The sequence below is a fragment of the Gymnoscopelus microlampas genome, assembly GCF_963454915.1.
Source record: "Gymnoscopelus microlampas genome assembly, chromosome: 4".
NCBI lineage: Eukaryota > Metazoa > Chordata > Actinopteri > Myctophiformes > Myctophidae > Gymnoscopelus > Gymnoscopelus microlampas.
In genome coordinates, this window is record NC_139941.1 from 48,554,274 (window position 1) to 48,574,930 (window position 20,657).

The following is a 20,657-nucleotide window of genomic DNA, read 5'->3' on the forward strand; positions in this document are numbered from 1 at the left end:
CGCCATCACAACACAGACACAGACACACAACTGACTGACACCATGCACAGTGTGGGGGTGACCCTAAAAACTGACACCATGCACAGTATGGGGGTGACCCTAACAACCAGTGGTAGAAAAAGTACTCAAACGTTTTACTTAAGTTAAAGTATCAATACTGCAATCTAGAAGTACTCTGTTAAAAGTAAAAGTCTGGAATAAAAAATTAACTTGAGTAAAAGTACAAAAGTATTGGTATCGAAATGTACTTAAAGTGCCAAAAGTAAAAGTACTCATAAGGCAGAATGTCCTATTTCAAGTTTTCAAACAAATTGCATCTAATAAAAAGGAAAAGGTCCCGCACACTGTCTGGAACTGGAACCTTCTTCTAAAAGGATCTTCGGAAATAAAATAGCCGAAGACCCCCAAATACTTGAATTTGCGGGTCCCTGACATAAAAATGTTTGAGAACAACAGCTGTGGTGAACTGCACTACAGCTGCAGTCACAGTAAAACTTAGATCTTAGTGCATTGGTTCGCAAAGTGGGGTCCGAGGACCCCCAGGGGTACTTCAGGGGGTTCCAGGGGGTCCCCAGCAAAATGTGTGAATATAGCATCACAATAATTCTAACCACTTTAACCTTTTATACTTTGGCTATTCAAAAATAGCAGATATACAAGCTCATAGCGCGGCACCGAGTGCCGTGCTATGAGCTTGTAGATCTGCTATTTTTGAAAAATCTTGAAGATTCGTGCAAATCTTTGAATATATTTCTTTTAAAGTGAACATTTTAACACAAATCTTTGCTTCTGGGAGTCCCTGGCACAATATATTTTCAGATGGGGGTCCGCGGCCAAATATATATCAATTTGGGGGTCCCTGGCATGAAAAAGTTTGAGAAGCACTGTCTTAGTGCACTGTGAACTGTACACATGCGCACACATGCAAAGACACACCCATACGCACGCACGCAGCCTCGCAAACACTCTTAATTTATTTTAGAGTTTATCTTCATATCTTTCATATCTTCATGTATTTTGTTCATATTTCCCCCAAAAAAAGTTGTGCTATTTTATTCATTTCGGAGGGCTTTAGTACATTTGGTTGTCACTTAGGTGAGAGTTCATTATAAGACCCTTTGGGGATTTTTATCTCACCTTCACGACTAGTTTTGCGTTTTGCTGCTTCATTGTGCAAATAAGCTTCACAATTAGACCTAAATAATGTCTCAGTTATTGTGGGTGAGTGCAATATGTTCTTCATAACGAGGAAATGAAAGCTAATCACAGCACCAGATATTCACAACTTTTTGCAAGCTACCGTATAGCGCTTGCTTATTAGAAAGCCATCCAGTTAGCAAAACTTAGCAATGCTAGCATGACAAAGGTTACTCATTACTCTGGGGAAAAACTGCATAGTGGTGTGCAATTTTCATGATAAAAAGGAGTGCTAACTGGGGGCTGTTAAGAATTTCACAGGAAGAAGAAGTAACTCATGCCTGGAAATCCATTTATGTACATATGGTGTGTGAATACAGTGAGTGTGATTAGTGATAGCTGATCTTCTCTATGAGTCTTCCACTGCTGCCTGTACAGAACTGAGCATCATGTTCAAACTATGCATTATTTAACCATGAACAATGGGTAATAAAAAACACGGGAGTGAGTTACATAGTACTGTACATGCTCATTGCCACACACGCACACACTTCCAGGGCTGTGTGTATGTTATACCTCCACGGCATCAGTTAGTCCCTTTGTCCACTGAACTTGAATGGGTCCTCTTTTTAGCGGTGCCAACCGCTCTACACTTGACTTTGTCCGTATGTCCGTCCGTCCGTCCGTATGAGCCTGACGGCAAAGAAGAAACACATCCAAACACGCACACACACACACACACACACACACACACACTTGGAGATTGCCTACGCCAACTCTCCTCTCATTGGCCACACGTGCCACTGGCTATCAAAGAGGGGTCCAGGGACCCCCAGCGTATGTTCTGTCCGTCATCCGTTTCAGCACGGGATGAGCACGGCGCTATAACTCCAGTTTGCAGCATGCCACCAAGTCCACATTTGGTATGTGGACTTAGACCACCAATAGGCCCGAGCATGAATTGATGAAGTTATCAAAGAGGGGTCCAGGGACCCCCAGCGCCCGTATGAGCACGGGATGAGCACAGGATTTTAAACAGCTATAAATCCAGTTTGCAGCATGCCACCAAGTCCACATTTGGTATGTGGACTTAGACCACCAATAGGAACGAGCATGAATTGCTGAAGTTAGCAAAGAGGCCTCCAGGGACCCCCAGCGTATGTTATGTTTGTCCGTCCGTTTAAGCACGGGATGAGCACGGGAATTCAAACAGCTATAACTCAAATTTGCAGCATGCCACCAAGTTCAAATATGCTATGTGGACTTAGACCACCAATAGGGACCAGCATGAATTGCTGAAGTTATCAAAGAGGAGTCCAGGGACCCCCAGCGTATGTTATGGCCGTCCGTCCGTTTAAGCACGGGATGAGCACGGGATTTTAAACAGCTATAACTTCCGTTTGCAGCATGCCACCAAGTCCACATTTGGTATGTGGACTTAGACCACCAATAGGCACGAGCATGGATTGATGAAGTTATCAAAGAGGGGTCCAGGGACGCCCAGCGCCCGTATGAGCACGGGATGAGCACGGGATTTTAAACAGCTATAACTCCAGTTTGCAGCATGCCACCAAGTCCACATTTGGTATGTGGACTTAGACCACCAATAGGGACCAGCATGAATTGCTGAAGCCCCGCCCCCTCTGTCTTCCCATTGGCTGCCCTTCAAACAGCCATAACTCAAGTTATGCATGCATGCTATGGAGTACAAATTTTGTACATGGACTAAAGCCAGCAATAGGGACTAACTGTCATTACTTAAGCCCCGCCCCCTCTGTCTGCCCATTGGCTGGGCTTTAAACAGCCATCATTCCAGTTTGCAGCATGCTACCAAGTACAAATTTGGTAAGTGGACTCAGACCACCAATGACTTAAGGCCCGCCCCAAAGGCACCGCTTCCTTCACACAGGGTGTGATTTTTATTTTTAGATTAAGCATTTTTTACAATATGCTAATTGCATAATAACAGTCCCCATTACAGTGGACTGATACCCTTCTTTCAGCACTCTGCAAACCTCTCAATAAATAGAAGGGTGGGAAAAATAGATACCTAAATATAGATAAACAAATAAACTGCACTATAGGGGAAAATATATTGTCTCTGTCGGGTGGGAACATCATACGTCCAAAACTGTTACTTTTCAGGATTCAAATAAAAAAACAGCACGCTGAGGCTGCAGTATGATCAAGCAGGGTATTAATTTAGAAAAAAACACAAAAAGTTAAAATTAGGGCTGGGACTCGATTAAAAAAATTAATCTAATTAATTAGAGGCTTTGTAATTAATTAATCGCAATTAATCGCATTTTAATCGCATATCAATATTTGACCTGAAAACAGTGAAAAGCAATTTTTTTAAATGGATTTTGGCATACGTATTTAAGTACATGTACTCTAGAACTGTACTTAAGTACAATTTTGAGGTATTTGCACTTGACTCTCGAGTATTTCCAATTTCTAATACTTTTACTTCTACTCCAGTAACTCCACTATATCTCAGAGGCAAATATTGTACTTTTACTCCACTACAATTATTTGAAAACTTTAGTTACTAGTTACTTTGTAGATTTCGATTATTATAATAAAACATGTGGTGGTAACCATGTGAAAATAGCCGATCTACAAGCGCAAGGCATAGTGAGCTTGTAGATCTGCTATTTTCCACCACTCGAGGCTGGTAGATTGTGTTGTTGTTACTGTTGTTTTATAGTAGTTTAATTAATTATTAATAAAAATCGCGCGCATGTGATCCGCACCCCATCATGCACCCCCCCCCCAGCTTACCGCCACCAACCCCCCTAAACGGGACAAACGCGCGCGTGGGGGGGGGGGGCATCCATTACAGATTTTATGCCCAGCCAACATTATCAAGCAGTGCTCATGCACTGTGCTGGTTGCAGTCAACTTTGTTGTTGTCTGAGAAGTGAGAACCACGTCCTTTCAGCTAGATAAGCTTGCGTCGTTTCAGCTTGGTGCGCTGGCATAAGCGGTCCGTCTGAAACTCGTCCAGTGATAAACGTTCCGCGGTGCAAAAACGGGTGCGATTAAAATGCGTTAATTTTTTTAGCGCGATAATTTTTCTGTAATTAATTGATCGAAATTAACGCGATAAAGTCCCGGCCCTAGTTAAAATATATAGAGAAAAGGTTTGAGACAGCAACGATGATTGATTTCAGAGTTGGAATTCCCCATAATGCATTGCCCTCGTATTAAACCCGAGCTCAGTGGTTTTCCTTTTTTCTTTATTTCACGGGGTGGCCATCGCACCAAGCGCCTCGTCTTCCATCCATCCATCCATCCATCCGTCCGTCCGTCCCTCCATTCAGACGAGGCTGAAGTGCAAATTGGACATCTGGTGCTGTGATGTCTCTGACAATACAGCTGTCATCTCTGCCTGCATGTATGTATGTGCATGAGGAATGCGCGTGTGTGTACGTGCACAAACACACACACACGCACACACACACACACACACACACATAGGGCCACTGACAAAGAGAGTGAGAGGATGACGAGAGGGAGCCCCGTAGGAGAGAGAGGGGTAGAGGAGTGTTACAGCGCCACCTGTCTATATTTAGCCTAACCATAACCTGTTAGGTTTTGGTTAGGCTCTGTTGTTGGTGTTGTTAAGGTTAAGCCATTAACACCTGAAGCCGATTCTACAAATGTCTTCTAAATCCCAACAGTATTCTGAAAAACGTACAGTATCTATTCTATGTCTGTGGTGCTCAAACTTTTTCATGTCAAGGACCCCCAAAATGATATGCATTTGGCCGCCGCCCCCCGTCTCAAAATATGTTGTTCCAGGGACCCCCAGATGCAAAGATTTGAGTAAAAATGTTCGCTTAAAATATATATATTCAAAGCTTTGCACACATTTTTTTGTAGTAGCTAGATCTACACGCTCGTAGCGCAGCACTTGGTCCTTGAGTCCACATCATGCTCTGCATTCATCAAATGTTGACGTCACGTTTGCCTGAGACGTCGCCCCCCCCCCTGCGGACAGACTACCAAATTACAATTTAATTTCAAATATTGACGGCTTTCACGGTTTTGGACAAAACGTTGAATTGTGACCTCTTAGGTGTGAGACCACATGGGTTCTGATGCTACAGGCTGATAACACAGACTGATACCATTCAGTAGGAGAGCATATCGATGTTGTTAGGCAGAAACCTCTTATCTCCATATTCTAACTTTTGGTGTTTTTTTCGTAAATTAACACCCCTCCTTGATCATACTACAGCGTCACACAACAGCATCAAAAGTAGCAGATCCACAAGCTCGTTTTGTGCTACTTTTGCTACTTTTGACGATGGCACGATTAGACCATTGGTTCTCAAAGTGGGGTCCGGGGACCCCCAGGGGTACTTGAGGGGGTTCCAGGGGGTCCCCAGCTAAATGATGGACAGGAACCAAATGGACCCTTATGGGTCTGTGACTCTGAGAGTGCACTCTCAGAGTCACATTAACATTGATTTTACAACATAAATTGGGGTCCCAGAGATATAAATGCCATTACATGGGGGTCCGTAGCCTAATGCATGTCAAACTGAGGGTCCTTGAAATTAAAATGGTTGAGAATCACTGCTAGAGGCGTAAAAATCTTCTCTTATGGGGGTCCCTGGCGTATCTTTTCAAATGGGGGTCTGCGGGCTAATAAGTGTCAATTTGGGGGTCCTTGACACGAAAAAGTTTGAGAAGCACTGGATTAGACGATATAAAAAGAGACACAATTGCCCAACCTCATAGTGCACACTGAGGTGCACGCATGAATGTGTGCGTGCGTGCGTTCACTATTTGTGAATGGCGCTCGACACTCTCTTGTCCCATCCCGATGAGACGGATGACGCAGAAACACGGCAGAGGTTAGAACATTCGCGTACACAACCGCCTGGCACGCGTGCGTTGTACTGTACAACATCACTATGTGAACCTAAAGTATGTGAACACACACACACAGCTATTGATGTGTACTCTTCGCGCAGTAACACAATGAAAACCGGCATGCGCACACTTCTCACACACACACACATACACACACACACACAAATAAACAAAGAGGCTGACTAAGCGGCATAACCTACTTTGAGCACACCGCCACAGATATACTAGTCAGTGATTGTGTCTATTTATAATGGCCCGTAACGCGCACCAACACAGAGAATGCGTTTGTATTTGTGAGGTTTTGAATGGGGAGAGAGAGAGAGGTGCGGTATTCATTTCCCTTGAATCAGCCCCGAGAAGGAAAACAACAGACAAGATAACACTGCTTATTCAGGTTCCCCCCCTCTAAAACCCCGGCTAGTTAACCCATTCAGACCGGGAACGGCATCTGTGTCATTTTTGGATTTCTTTGCCTATTCAAAAATAGCAGATATACAAGCTCATAGTGCGGCACCGAGTGCCGCGCTATGAGCTTGTAGATCTGCTATTTTTGAAAAATCGTGAAAATGTGTGCCCATTTTTTTAATATATATATATTTTTAAAGCATCATTTGTAACTCAAATCTTTGCTTCTGGGGATTCTACAAATGTCTTTCAAATCCTGACAGTTTTAAAAGAAAAAACCTTTTCATGTCAAGGACCCCCCACAATTATATGTATTTGGCCTCGGACCCCCCATCTCAAAATATGTTGTTCCAGGGACCCCCAGAAGCAAAGATTTGAGTTAAAAAAAAAAATCGCCTTAAAAAAATATATATATATATTCAAAGATTTGCAAAAAAAAACACATTTTTAAAAATAGCCAAAGTGTAAAACAATGCTTTTTTAGCTCAAATCAAAAATGACACAGATGCGTTCCCGGTCTTAATGGGTTAATCTCCTGCAGAACGACTCAAATCTCCTTTCATTACATACCGGCTCATATCAACGCGCTGATTGACATTGCTTGGGCTCCTCTGAAGGGGATGCCATTCTCTCTTTCTCTTTTTTTTGTTACCGCACAGATTGAATAAAATTTGCATACAACCTCCTTGATGATTCATGCCTTTCCTCTAAAATGTCTGAGTTCAGCTAGTTTAACTCTCTAAGACCGGGGGAAGCATCGTTTGTGTCATTTAACGATTTCTTTGGCTATTCGAAACTAGCAGATCTACAGTACAAGCGAGTGACGCGCTATGAGCTTGTAGATCTGTTATTTTAGAAAAGTTGTGAAAATGTGTGCAAATCTTGGAATATATATTTTTTAAAGTGAACATTTGTATAATACTTAGTTCCAGGGACCCCCAGAAGCAAAGATTTGAGTTACGAATGTCTGCTTAAAAGAAAAGAAAAATTCAAATATTTGCACAAAATTGTTCATGATTTTTCAAAAATAGCAGATCTACAAGCTCATAGCGCGGCACTAGGTGCTGCGCTATGAGCTTGTAGATCTGCTATTTTTGAATAGCCAAAGAAAGTGACAAGAGATGCGTTCCCCCGGATTGAATGTGTTAAACGTGTGCGTGTCCGCCTGCTACCAAAAAATGTTTGTTCTTTCTTCAGATGCTAGGGAAGATACTGTCTGGCGGATAGGACAATATAAAAGCCCTTATCAGAGACCCTGCCTCTCCCCACGGAGCTGAACTTGCACTAGAAATAAAAAAAGAATAATCATAAAAACAAATAAAAAAAACAACAACCACCAAAACAAAAGAATAAAACAACCAGGTAATCCCACAAAAGGGTCCATCGCTTTGCTTTGAACTTCAAAGTACCAGCATAACAATTAAAAGTAAAATAGTAGAGTGGGGGGAGAGGAGGAGGGGTGGGGCTGGGGGTACGAATGCAAAAAAGAAAAAATATTACAAAAGACTCAGTCTCATTATCTTTATGCATATTGCATGCGCTGAAACTGTGGGAGTGAGTGAGTGTGAGGTGAACATAAGAATAGAACGGAGATGATGCCGTTCCACAGACAGACAGCGTCTGGGCTCTTGTAACAGGCAAGGTCAGACAGTTGGAACATTATTAAGTCGGGCGGCCTGCACTAATCAGACGACTTACTGTGTAGTCCCAAATTAGGTATTCTACAATATGGCAGAAGATCCCTATAGCAGCAATCTGTACTCAGTGCACCGTGATCTTACAAAGGTCCCTGGATATTATTCTTTAGGGTTTTTCAAGGTTTTTCAGGTCAAGGACCAGCCTAGCTGAGAGAGAGATGAAGCAGGGACCCCCCCACTATATATTGTTTATTGCACAATCAATGTAAAGCGCTTCGGATAGAAGCGCTATATAAATGCACCATTTACCATTTACAAAATGTCTTCTAAATCCCAACAGTTCTGAAAAATGTATGTTTCTACATCAGTGGTGCTCAAACTTTTTCATGTCAAGGACCCCCAAAATTATATTTATTTGGCCGCCGACCATCTCAAAATATTTTGTTCCAAGGACCCCCGGAAGCAAAGATTTTAGTTAAAAATGTTCGCTTTAAAACAATATATATTCAAAGATTTGCACACATTTTCCTAATTTTGTGTAAAATAATGCTTTTTAGCTCAAATTAAGAAGTGACACAGATGCGTTCCAGGTCTTAATGGGTTAATATATTTCATACATAGCTTCATAGACTTGTTCGACAAGTCTTTTGTCATGGTCACTCGAGTACCCGAGTCACCATGACAAAACACTGACCCGGACCCCCTACGAGTCTTGGGTATTAGTCCGGTTTTTCAGTCCGGTGGAGCAAAGACCTCTATGTTTTCCTGTTATTACACTGAAAAAGGGTATTTGCACACTGCACGATATTGGCTGTTTTTATACATTCGGTACGTGTCACACTTTGAGCTAATAAAATGCTGTAAAATCATGATCATCCAAACTTGTCACACTGTGTGAGATGAATCCAGGCTACCTGTCTGACTGTACGTTTTGCCTCCAGAAAACTAAACAAACAAACTTGGATCCAGCCTCGACTTGGCAGAAGAGAACAACGTGGGTTGGCAACTGTAGCTGATAATATTTACATATGTAGCAGTATAGTGGCTCAGAGCTTCTGCCTGATGACCAAAACTAAGCCTAATAATTTCCCTTTAAGCTAGTGGATAAGATGTTGGCTTTCCACGCACGAGACCCCGAGTTTGATTCCCGGGCGTTACACAAACATACATTTTTCATGTGAGTGATTCCCTGTGATTTAACATGTGAAAACGGTCAAATTGCCTCAGTAAATGTTTCGGTATAGGTAGCCTCCCTTTATCTGTATGTGTGGGCAGCTGTTATAATGGTCTGGTAAACACTGATAGACATACATACAACCACACATACACAGAAACTCTTACAGACGGCTATCCTCCAACAGCAGTGGTTCTCAAACTTTTCAGGCTGTGACGCCCCCAAAATAAGGTATTAAAAATATCTTAAAAGTCCTTACATTGTCACTTTAGAAATGTGCAGATACCCTGTATACACTCCCCAAAATCTGGGTACCCCCGTGGGGGTCCCGACTCACAGATTGAGAACCCACTCTAACACTCAGTAATTGTTTTGGTATAGGTCGCTTGTAGATGGGCTACTTTCGCCGCACAACATGCTTCCATAGAAGACATGGTGGCTTCTATGGAATCCAAATGAATGAAATCAGTGGTGGTGACGGAGAACTTAAATCCATGCGTTACCTCTCCCAGGGCCTCGTAGCGTTTCTGGTTCCAGCGATGGAGGTCCTCTCTGGCGTTGAACACAAACGCCTCTCCTGTCTTCACGTGTCTCAGCTGACCCTCTGGAGAAAGAAACAAGAAATTACAGAGTCATATAAAGATAAAGATAAAGATAAAGATAAAGAAAACTTTATTGTCCATTAAATTGACATAAAATGGAAATTTGTCTTTGGCACACCAGCAGTCAGTTACAACAATAAAACATTACAAAAATACACAGGTGCATTAAAATACTATATAAAAATGCACTCACATTAACACAACAACAGTGATCATGAGCAGTGGCAATTTAGACTATTTAAACATTTTCTTATTTAAAATGTCCACAGCAGTTGGCACAAGCGACGTTTTGTAACCCTTCTTGTTTGGTAATTTTGCCCTAAGCCTCCTGCCCGATGGCATCAAGTGAAACTCAGAGTTGCCTGCCCAAAGTCCAGGGACGGAAAGGTTGAAAGTGGTTAAAAAATCGGGACACAACTGCCGATACTGCGATGTCGAAAAAAAAAATATATCGGCCAGATGATATACTGGTTGGCTCTAATTTCAAGGACCCCCAGTTTTCAATGCTTTAGGCCACGGACCCTCACAACTCTTAGAGTGCGAATGTACACTCTCTGAATTACAGACCTGTAGGTGTTCTTCTCCAGGGCCACACAGCCAGCAATCTACAGTTAGTTTATATATATATATATATATTATTATATCAGCTTGTGTAAGCTAAGTTTTTGTTACTTTTAACCTGTCTATCTGGTTGTAGTGGGACAAACATGCCTACTATTAAGTCTTATTAATACATCTGCCAAGTATTATTCAAGGCACAAAAGTGATGACGCAACACCTCGGTTCAGAGTACGGTTGGCTTAAAGGACAGCAATGATCAAAAAGTGACGACTATTTGCACCGTCTCTGTTCATAGACCAGCTGCTCTTCAAGCAAGCTGGTAAAAAAAAAAGTACATGAGCTCATTCTGTCTGCAACACCAACAACTACACTACCTTTGAATTCAAAAAAGTAAAAAGTCAATTAAAGTTTTTAATTGATGAAATACTTTTAAAAAAATATTGGAATTGTTTTTAACTGATGAAAAGTTATGATTTGTTTTTGTTCAAACATTTTTTTAAATCTTTTTAAATCATATATATATATATTTTAAATGGTAGGAAACGGAAAAAAAGTCGGTATTTACTCAATTTACCAAAAATTGGTTCGCAACACAAACATGGGTCCCGACCCGTTGTTTGGGAAACAGTGTGCTAGACCAGACCTGGAGACTCTCTCTCTCTCTCTACTGAGGAAAAATAGGTGTGTGTGTGTGTGTGTGTGTGTGTGTGTGTGTGTGTGTGTGTGTGTGTGTGTGTGTGTGTGTGTGTGTGTGTGTGTGTGTGTGTGTGTGTGTGTGTGTGTGTGTGTGTGTTGGCATGTGTTAGACAGAGATAGGTGACACACTAGAGTCACCACAGCAACAGACTCTCACAATTCCTTTGAGGCTGGTATTTGGGTACCAGCCAGTGCTCCTCACTTTCTCACACACACACACACACACACACACTTCCAACCAGGTGTATTGTAACCAATGGCCATATTTGCCTCTGTGTGTGTGTGTGTGTGTGTGTGTGTGTGTGTGTGTGTGTGTGTGTGTAAATGGCTGTAAGCAATATACTGTGGAAATGAGACACTTAGAAGAAGAAGAGGAGCAATTCAGGAGCAAGAGCACTGCACTTTCTTTTTTTAAATACACAATTACCCAGTGTGTTACTGTAACCATAGCGATGAGACCATCGATCCTACCAGTGACACTATAGAGCAACAATATAAACTCTAAACAGTGTTAAATCTAATTTTGACCTTTATGACAGCAATAGAGAGAAGGGAAAAAAAGACAAAGCATACATACTTAACCCAAATAGCCAGGGGGCTCTCATACTTTCTCAATTATCACACGGCAAGAGGAACCCAACAAGCCCAGATGTAAATATATTATCTTTTAGAAGATAAAAGAACGCACAAGGATTTATTTCATTTAATTGTTTTCTTTTCTTTCTTTCATCTCCCTCACTAAATTGCAGAGGTTTGCAAAGCCCTGCATCGCTGTGATAAATCTCGCGGCGTACACGAGTAACACGCCGTTTTCCCACACTATAGTTGTTAGACAACATTATTATGACGCTTGGATTTTGGTTCGTCATCGAGTCGTATTAAAAGCAACAGACTAGCACCCAAGAGCAAGAGAGAGAGAGAGGTTTGGAAAGTATGTACCTTGAAGCAGTGGTGTAAAGTAACTAAGTACATGTACTCAAGTACTGTAGTTAAGTACAGTTTTGAGGTACTTTGACTTTACTGGAGTAATTCTAATTTTCAGTATTTTTACTTCTACTCCACTACATCTCAGAGGCAAATACTGTACTTCTACTCCACTACTATTATTTGTACACTTTAGTTACTTTGTAGTTTTTGATTATCATTACAAAACAAACATTACCCACTTCAGCCAGATATACATTTCGGCCATTTGAAGATTTTGAACATAGCCGATGTACAAGCTCACAAAACGACGCATTGTGAGCTTGTAGATCTGCTATTTTCAAAAGATTTGTATACATTTCAAACATTTGAAAACTTGTTGAAATGGGACATTCTACTTTCTACTTTTGGTACAAATACTTTTGTACTTTTACTCAAGTAAAATGATGAATTCCGGACTTTTACTTGTAACAGAGTATTTCTACTTTTACTTAAGTAAAACATGCGAGTACTTTTTCCACCACCACTGCCTTGAAGAAATCAATTATGCATTCATGGAGGGGTGAGGAGGATCTAAATGCTGTTGCCTAACAGGCGAATGGAACCATAATCCATAATGACACCCTAGGTGTGTGTGTGTGTGTGTGTGTGTGTGTGTGTGTGTGTGTGTGTGTGTGTGTGTGTGTGTGTGTGTGTGTGTGTGTGTGTGTGTGTGTAACGGGTGTGTTCAGCTCCACCGCTCACCCCCCCCACCCCCCGCACCCCAACACGTCCACCTCTCGGAGGAATAACGGTTTTCTTCAACTTTTTTTGCCGCTTCTCTCTTTCTGCCGTAATTAGCATTCTGTTCTCAATTTGGCCGCTTAATTAGGTGTACATAACCTTGGATTTCCAGTAATGGAAAAACCGCAGGGCTGGTGGAGACGATGAAGCCATCATCTTCTTCACTGATTAAGATACCTGCAAACTATTGTACACACACACTCCCTCTGTACCCGCCTTCCATTACATGGTCGAATTAGCATGTCTGGTTACACCCGTCTGGTCTGGGCCGGGCTGCAGGCAGCAGGGCCAGAGAAGAGGACCAAATCACTTGAAAACAAGACAGGGTTTACAGGGTCGCTACCAATAGAAAGAAAATGAGTGGTGAAATCTGACACCGCTGTGCTCTGCTGTGTGTCCATAGTCTGAGAGGATTGCGAGCCCTCACTGGCTGAGAGGTCAGCCGATGACGAAAAAGTATAAATGGATAAAGTGGTTAAAATGATTGCGATACTACATTAACCACTTTTGCTGGGGACCCCCACCCATGGAATCCCCCCCCCCCCCTCCCCCTTTGAGAACCACTGCTTTAAATACTTTGTTAACCAGAGTCCCCCAGAGGACCCCTCTCCTTTTTCCCCTCTACAACCAACAAAAAAACTAAAACAATATATCTGATCTGCAAGCTCACTATACGCCGCAGCACTAGTTTCGCTGAGTGTTTGCCACCCAGAATAGGGTTAATAGAAATGACATCTATTTAATTTTTTTAAGTGAAAACTGAAGGCGAAATACTGAGATGTACAGATGTATATTTCAATGCATGGGGGGGGGGGGGGGGTGAGGAGTGATGCAGGGGGACACAGGGATGGTGTGAGAGAGAGATACTGGGGGTGTGTGTGAGGGGTGGTAGAGAGAGAGAGAGAGAGAGAGAGAGAGAGAGAGAGAGAGAGAGAGAGAGAGAGAGAGAGAGAGAGAGAGAGAGAGAGAGAGAGAGAGAGAGAGAGAGAGAGAGAGAGAGAGAGAGAGAGAGAGAGAGAGAGAGAGAGAGAGAGAGAGAGAGAGAGAGAGAGAGAAAGAGAGAGAGAGAGAGAGAGAGAGAGAGAGAGAGAGAGAGAGATAACAAGAAGGGTAAAGGACAGGCGAAAGAAATAAAGAAAAGGAGAAGTCGTGGAGAGAGAGAGAGAGAGAGAGAGAGACAGCGACAGAAACCCAGGCAGGCACCAGGAACAGGAAGGATGAAAACACAAAGTGACAGAGCGATGGGAGAGAAATAAAGACAGAGAGAGAGAGTGTCTGCGGGTTTGGGGAAGCACTGAGCCGAGCTGGGGACAGGGGAGGTGTGTGTGTGTGTGTGTGTGTGTGTGTGTGTGTGTGTGTGTGTGTGTGTGTGTGTGTGTGTGTGTGTGTGTGTGTGTGTGTGTGTGTGTGTGTGTGTGTGTGTGTGTGTGTGTGTGTGTTCGTAGGCACCACAGTGAGGTTATGCAAATGCTCCGTCAGATGGAAGCCAAGGCTGAGTAGGTTACTGACGGACCGTACAGTACACAACATGTCCCCCTATTCAACCACTGACAGAGAGCAGGGAGGGAGGAGGGGGAGAGGGAGAGAGGGAGGGAGGGAGGGAGAGAGAGTGAGCGCGTACTGGGAGAATATTAACCCATTTCGACCGGGAAAGAATCTGTGTCATTTTTTAGGTTACTTTGGGCTATTCAAAAATAGCAGATCTACATGCTCAGATCTGCTATTTTTTTTTAAATCGTGAAAATGTGTGCGAATATCAGTTTTTCCGTAGTGCCCATTTTTAACTCTGTTACAACTTATGGGGGGTCCCTGGAACAAACTATTTTGAGATGGGGGGTCCGTGGCCAAAATTCATATCATTTTGGGGGTCCTTGACATGAAAAAGTTTGAGAACCACTGTTTATAGCAACATTTCTTTTTTTTCTTCAAAAAACTAGGATTTAGAAGATATTTGTAGAATCCTAAGAAGCAAAGATTTGAGTTAAAACAGTTTGCTTTAAAAAAAATATATATATATACCGTATTCAAAGATTTGCACACATTTTCACGATTTTTCAAAAAATAGCAGATCTACAAGCTCATAGCGCGGCACTCGGTGCCGCGCTATGAGCTTGTAGCTCTGCTATTTTTTTAATAGCCAAATAAATAAAAAAAAGACAGATTCTTCCCCGGTTTTAATGGGTTAAGAGCCAAGAACACACGCCCCCGCCATTTCAACCCCTCTCCCTCCCTCTCTCTCTCCCTCCCTCTCTCTCTCTCCACCTGGCTTGACTAAAAGTGAAGCCAGGAGAATTCTAAAGAGACTTCTGCCATCATCTGGACCCGGCCCGCCTTGTTCCGAGGTGGGGGGGGGCGGGGGGAGGGGGGTTTCCAGGCTATAGCTCGCCTGGCTCTCTCCCTCCCTGCTGTCGCCTGTAAGAGACAAAACACCTCGGATCGCCCGCCCGCCCGCCCAGGTGACTCCCTCCTTCCAGAGACAGTTTTAGGTCATTAATCCAGAGAACGTACGGTGACTTTTTTTTGCTCCTGAACAGAAACTGTAATTAGAAAACAAAACCTGTGCAGTGTGTGTGTGCAGGGGGAAAAAAACGGCCACAGCAGCTGTGTGGAGAAGGGGCCAAGGTAGGTAGGTACGGCGCTGGCTGTTTTGACTGCATTAAGGCAGGTTTTTTGTTATTGCACGTCCTCCGCACAGAAGCCACTAAGTGTCAAGTGACAGGGTGTGTACCGAAGGAAAAAAAGGGTATTTCTTTTAAGCGTGGCGGTGCCGGAACGGTACCAGAACCGATACTTTTGAATACAAAAAAAATATGAATGACATTAATGGCTCTTTAAAAAAACCTGAACAATGTGGTACTACAGGGCGACACTTGGTTTCATTCTGAGAGCCTGCTGCCACAGTGCTGCCTTACTTTGTACAAAGCCCTCAACAGTGTTGATTTTATCGACTAAAACTATGACGAAAAATGTTCGTCGACTACCTTTTTTCACTGACGAAAACTAAATAAAAAATACTGACATTTCGTCAACAAATAAAAACTAGACAAAAATATTTGGGAGGGACAAGTGGAGAAGAGCTCCAGTTGAACTAAGACATCTAACTAAGTCATCTTGGGTGCACACGGGTGTCACAGACCGAAAATAGTTGATCTACAAGCTCACAACGCGACGCGCTGTGAGCTTGTAGATCGGCTATTTTCGGCATGCAGCTAATTGAAAATCATTTCGATACCATTAATTCGATGCCAAAAAATGTTTTTTGTCGACTAAATCAACTGTACATTTAGTGGATTAAACCTTATGATATTTAGTCCACTAAAACTAGACTAAAAGCAAAACATTTCAGGTGACTCAAATATGACTAAAACTAAACAGAATTGTATTCAGAAGACTATGACTAAAACTAAATCAACGCTGTATTGTACTCACGTTCGTTAAAAGCGTACTCGAACTCCTCCAGTGTCTTGGGAAAACTAAGAGGAGGTTCATCTTTCTTCATCAGCTCGTCTAGATCGATTCTCGACAGCAGATCTGAGAATAAAAGGTGAGTTGAGGGGAGTCAGTGATACGGCCCGGTCGTGGCACGCACACACACAGAGCGCCAGCACTGCTTATGCTTGCATACTGTGTCAGCCAGCGGCGCAACGTCTGCATTTCTATCTTGAAATACTGAAGGTACTGTTGTATAACTTCAAGGTTAGTTCAAGTAACATTTACTTCAAGTAACATTTACTTTAATGGTGTGTCTCCATTTCACCGTGAAGCAACAGTATTGACAAGTGGAAGATGAGGTGGAAGGACGTTGTGATATAAACACATTAAGACCTGAGGCTGATTCTATAAATGCCTTCTAAATCAGTAGTTCTCAAACTTTTTTTGTGCCTAGGACCCACAAATTGATATATATTTCATCGCGGACCCCCATCTGAAAATGTTTTGTGCCAGGGACCCACAAGAAGAGAAGATTTGTGTTAAAAGAAATTCTAAATTATACAATGTTCAATGTTTTTCAAAAACGTTCAAAAATAGCAGATGTACAAGCTTGTAGATCTGCTATTTTTGAATAACCAACGCTAAAATCTAAAAGGACACAGATGCTTTCCCGGTTTTAATGGGTTTAGAGTAACTGCCGATACACAAGTATACAAGAACAAGTATTGTACAAAAAAAGTGTTATGACAGGACATAGAATACAGAAAATGCTATTTGTAAAACAATATATAACTAGAAAATGTGCTCCTCGGAGCACAGGTCTCGCCAGTACTGTTCCTGATTAATCCTGTCTTACCTATTTATATTACATATTGTCACGTGTCACTTGACCAATGTTAGCTTGGCTGATGGAAGCTCACTTCAAAAAATATAAATGATTTTTTGAAGTGACACACCTATTTATAGGATTTTATTTCGTCATGCGTCTCACTAGCCAATCAAAGCATTCGGTGACAACATATTGTCGCGTGTCACGTGAAGCTTGACCAATGTTAGCTTGGCTGAGAGGGACGGACACACGGAAGGAAGGAGACGAAAACATACTCTCCACCTCTGGCGGAGACAATAATAATATCAACTTGATTTATAGCAAATGTAGGTACCTTTCTTCAAGATTAACTTTAGAAATTTGGTTCATCCTTCACATATTTAGTGACTGTCTGCTCTGCATGTAATCTTCACCAGAGAAGTACACAACAGATGTTTACACTAAATAGACTCAACGGCTTGTTAAAGGTTCACCATCTGAGAACTGTCTGTCGTACCAGTGCCCCATGCGAATAAAAAAACAAGAGCAGAGATCTGCGTGTGACCTAACCAGTTACCTTATCAGCACTGTTAACAGCACTTTGGAACAGCGCTGAACTTTGAACTGATGTTTTGGATCAAACCTCCTCCTACGCATAAATGTACTTTTCCACCCACACTCTTTTACACCTGTAATCGTGTGACAATAAAGATAATTCTGTTTCTTTTTTGTTTTTAATTATCTACTGTTAGCACGGTCTACAGAGGATGTCACAATACATTTTCACTGTAGTAAATACTTTAGATTAGATTTCCTCTATTATCCATAAGGAAAAATCGTTTTTGCTCGGGTCAAGACAAGACAACAATAAATAAATATAAACCACAATTAAAACACCCAGCAACGTCCGACAATGAAGACAAGAAGTACTTCAATTCTATAAAAGGTATGCCTAATTCTGAATGTAAACAGGTCTTTAAGAAGAAAGCAATGTCCTCTCCACACTCATGGAAGGCCCATAATGTGTCACTCATACTTTGCATTGAGTGAGTGACGTATAACCCTTGTTGAATGTTGAAACCCTCTCTCACCTTTGAGTGCCGTGGTTTTCTCTCTGTCGTCCTGGGCGGCCACCTGGGCCATGATGATGATGAAGATGGGAGATGATTGACAACACGTACGGGCCTGGTATCACAGCAGAGCAGAGGGAGGATGTGTTGTTATCATGGGTCTTCAACTCACACAGATCAATGAGGTGCTACCCTGTTAGCATGTGGGAATTAAAAGGTATTATGATAAAAAGGTACACATGAGTTATAGTCAGTGGTGGAAAAAGTACTGCAATGTAGAAGTGCTGTTACAAGTAAAAGTCCAGAATTAAAAATGCACGTGAGTAGAAGTACAAAGGTATTGGTATCAAAATGTACTTAGAGCACCAAAAGTACAAGTACTAAAACGTTTGAAAATAGCAGATCCACAAGCTCACAACAAATAGCCTAGGCATAAAAAAGGGCTAAAGTGGTTAATGTATGTTTTAAGTAACCAGTTACTAAAGTTTTCAAATAATTGTAGTGGAGTAAAAGTACAATATTTGCCTCTGAGATGTAGTGGAGTAAAGGTAAAGTATAGACAATTGGAAATACAACTCCAGTAAAGTAAAAGTCAGTGGTGTCATGGATATTATTTTGGCGCGAACGCACGCGCCCCCTAGACCAGCCCAGTAGGCTAGCCAAATGGCTACTATGCATAACATTTTTGGCGGTGAGCGTCCTGCCGTCCTCATACATACACGGTATAAAAGCACACAAACACACACCATGGCTTCACTTCTGCTGTGGTGGTATCCTGGTCTACATGCAACGAGGAGAATGCCTCCACCAGGGCAGACACCAGCAGTGACAGTGGACGCCCAGCTCAGTCGGCAAACTGCCACTCCCACCATTACATCAGTGTGTTTGTGTAGACCCCTTACCTTAACAGACGACGTCACACTGGTTGCAAGCGTCATACTGGTTGCAATTTTATAAACCTAAATATTAAAACCTAACGTAAACCTAATATTAGGTCATCAGAAGATAGTTTCTAATGCTGGTCTACCCGCCTGGCTGTTCTGCGTGCATGCGCACATGTGCCACGTACGAGCGTGTGCATGTGACGTCATTAATTTACCGCCCTGGCAGTAAAGAAATTAAGAAAATCACGATGACACTGGTAAAAGTACCTCAAAATTGTACTTAAGTACAGTACTTGAGTAAACATACTTAGTTACTTTTCACCACTGGTTATAGTCATACTGAGTGACATTCATTTTAGCTGACCTTGTATTGAACTGTACTTTCATGTGCTTTTTTCTGCAAACTTCTAATAAAGTATTCAATCAATCAATCAGTATTGATACTTTTACTTGTAAGTAAAACATGTTAGTACTCTTTCCACCACTGGTAAACACAAACACGTGTGCATGAGTTCTCAACCAGCTCACACAGCGCATGTCTGACACACAGCTCACTGGAGATGTTTGTAAGACAGCCTCTTTGCAGGTTGTGTCACAAAACTATAAATAAAGACACAAATCTGAAATCAAAGCCACACAGTAGGCGTGTTGTTTCACTTCTCACTGTGTGCGTGTGCGTGTGTCTGTGCGCGCAGTGCAGTGCACTGTGCGGTTAACACACTGTTTGTTTACACTGTTTACACTGTGTGTGCTTTAGTCTCACCAGACATAAAGAGCAAGGAAAAGCACATGTTTTTGTTTATTAAAGATCCATGCGTTTTGTGTTGGACTCACGTATATCATCGGTACCAACATGCAGCAGGACTGGATCTAGTGGATCACACACACACTGACTCGATCAGATCTCTCTCACACACATACACTAGATCTCTCTCTCTCTCTACTTCCTTGAAGTGCAGCATGCAAACAGGAAGAACCGTGAAGCTTCCGGGTTACCGGGGCAACGGGCTGGAAGGGGGAGGGGCTCTTAAAGAGACAGGAGCAGCAGACTGTGTGTACTGTGTAGTGAAGCCTTCTTCAGCTCAAACATTGACATATCATTGATTGATTGATTGATTGATTGATTGATTGATTGATTGATTGATTGATTGATTGATTGAATGAATACTTTATTTAGAGGTTTGCAGACAAAAAACACATGAAAGTACAGTTCAAATACAAAGTCAACTAAATAGGATTAAAAAAAGCCCAAGAAAGCCACTGGCTTGTTTCAATTGGGGTCCTCTTGTACTCAATTGATAGTGTACAGGACTCTGGTTCCAAAACTGGGGGTCGTGACCCCCAGGGGGTCCCCAAATTATCTGGGTTAACCTTTTAGCATTCTTTTGTATAAATCTGTCCCACCGTGCCTTTTATTGCAAACTGTTAATAAAGTATTCAATTAAATTAATGTTTTCTCCCTCAACAGTAAATAAACCAACATGCAGTGTAAGTGTATACAGGGTATCTGCACATTCCGAAAGTGACAATTTAAGGACTTTTCAGACCTTTGTAATACCTCTAAGATGAAAAACGTTAACCAATAATAAGACCATTACTACGTCACAAGAAATTGTCAAATATTACCTAATAAAGAGGCAACATTTTTTTTAAATAG

The 20,657-nt window shown here is 42.0% G+C and overlaps 1 protein-coding gene across 2 annotated transcripts in view; it reads right to left on the reverse strand.

Moving 5' to 3' along the window:
• Window positions 1-19,924, reverse strand: part of arb2a (ARB2 cotranscriptional regulator A) — a 297,865-nt gene extending 277,941 nt beyond the window's left edge. Inside the window, exons 1-4 of one of the 2 annotated variants that reach the window (XM_084054052.1) lie at window positions 19,835-19,924; window positions 18,138-18,309; window positions 16,236-16,337; window positions 9,744-9,844 (exon numbers count right to left, since the gene is read on the reverse strand). In XM_084054052.1, coding sequence (XP_083910178.1) covers window positions 9,744-9,844; window positions 16,236-16,337; window positions 18,138-18,189 — 255 coding nt within the window. In that variant the 5' untranslated portion in view covers window positions 18,190-18,309; window positions 19,835-19,924. The remainder of the gene's footprint in view (window positions 1-9,743; window positions 9,845-16,235; window positions 16,338-18,137; window positions 18,310-19,834) is intronic. The other variant, XM_084054051.1, reaches the window with a different exon arrangement.
• Window positions 19,925-20,657: the final 733 nt, after the last annotated feature.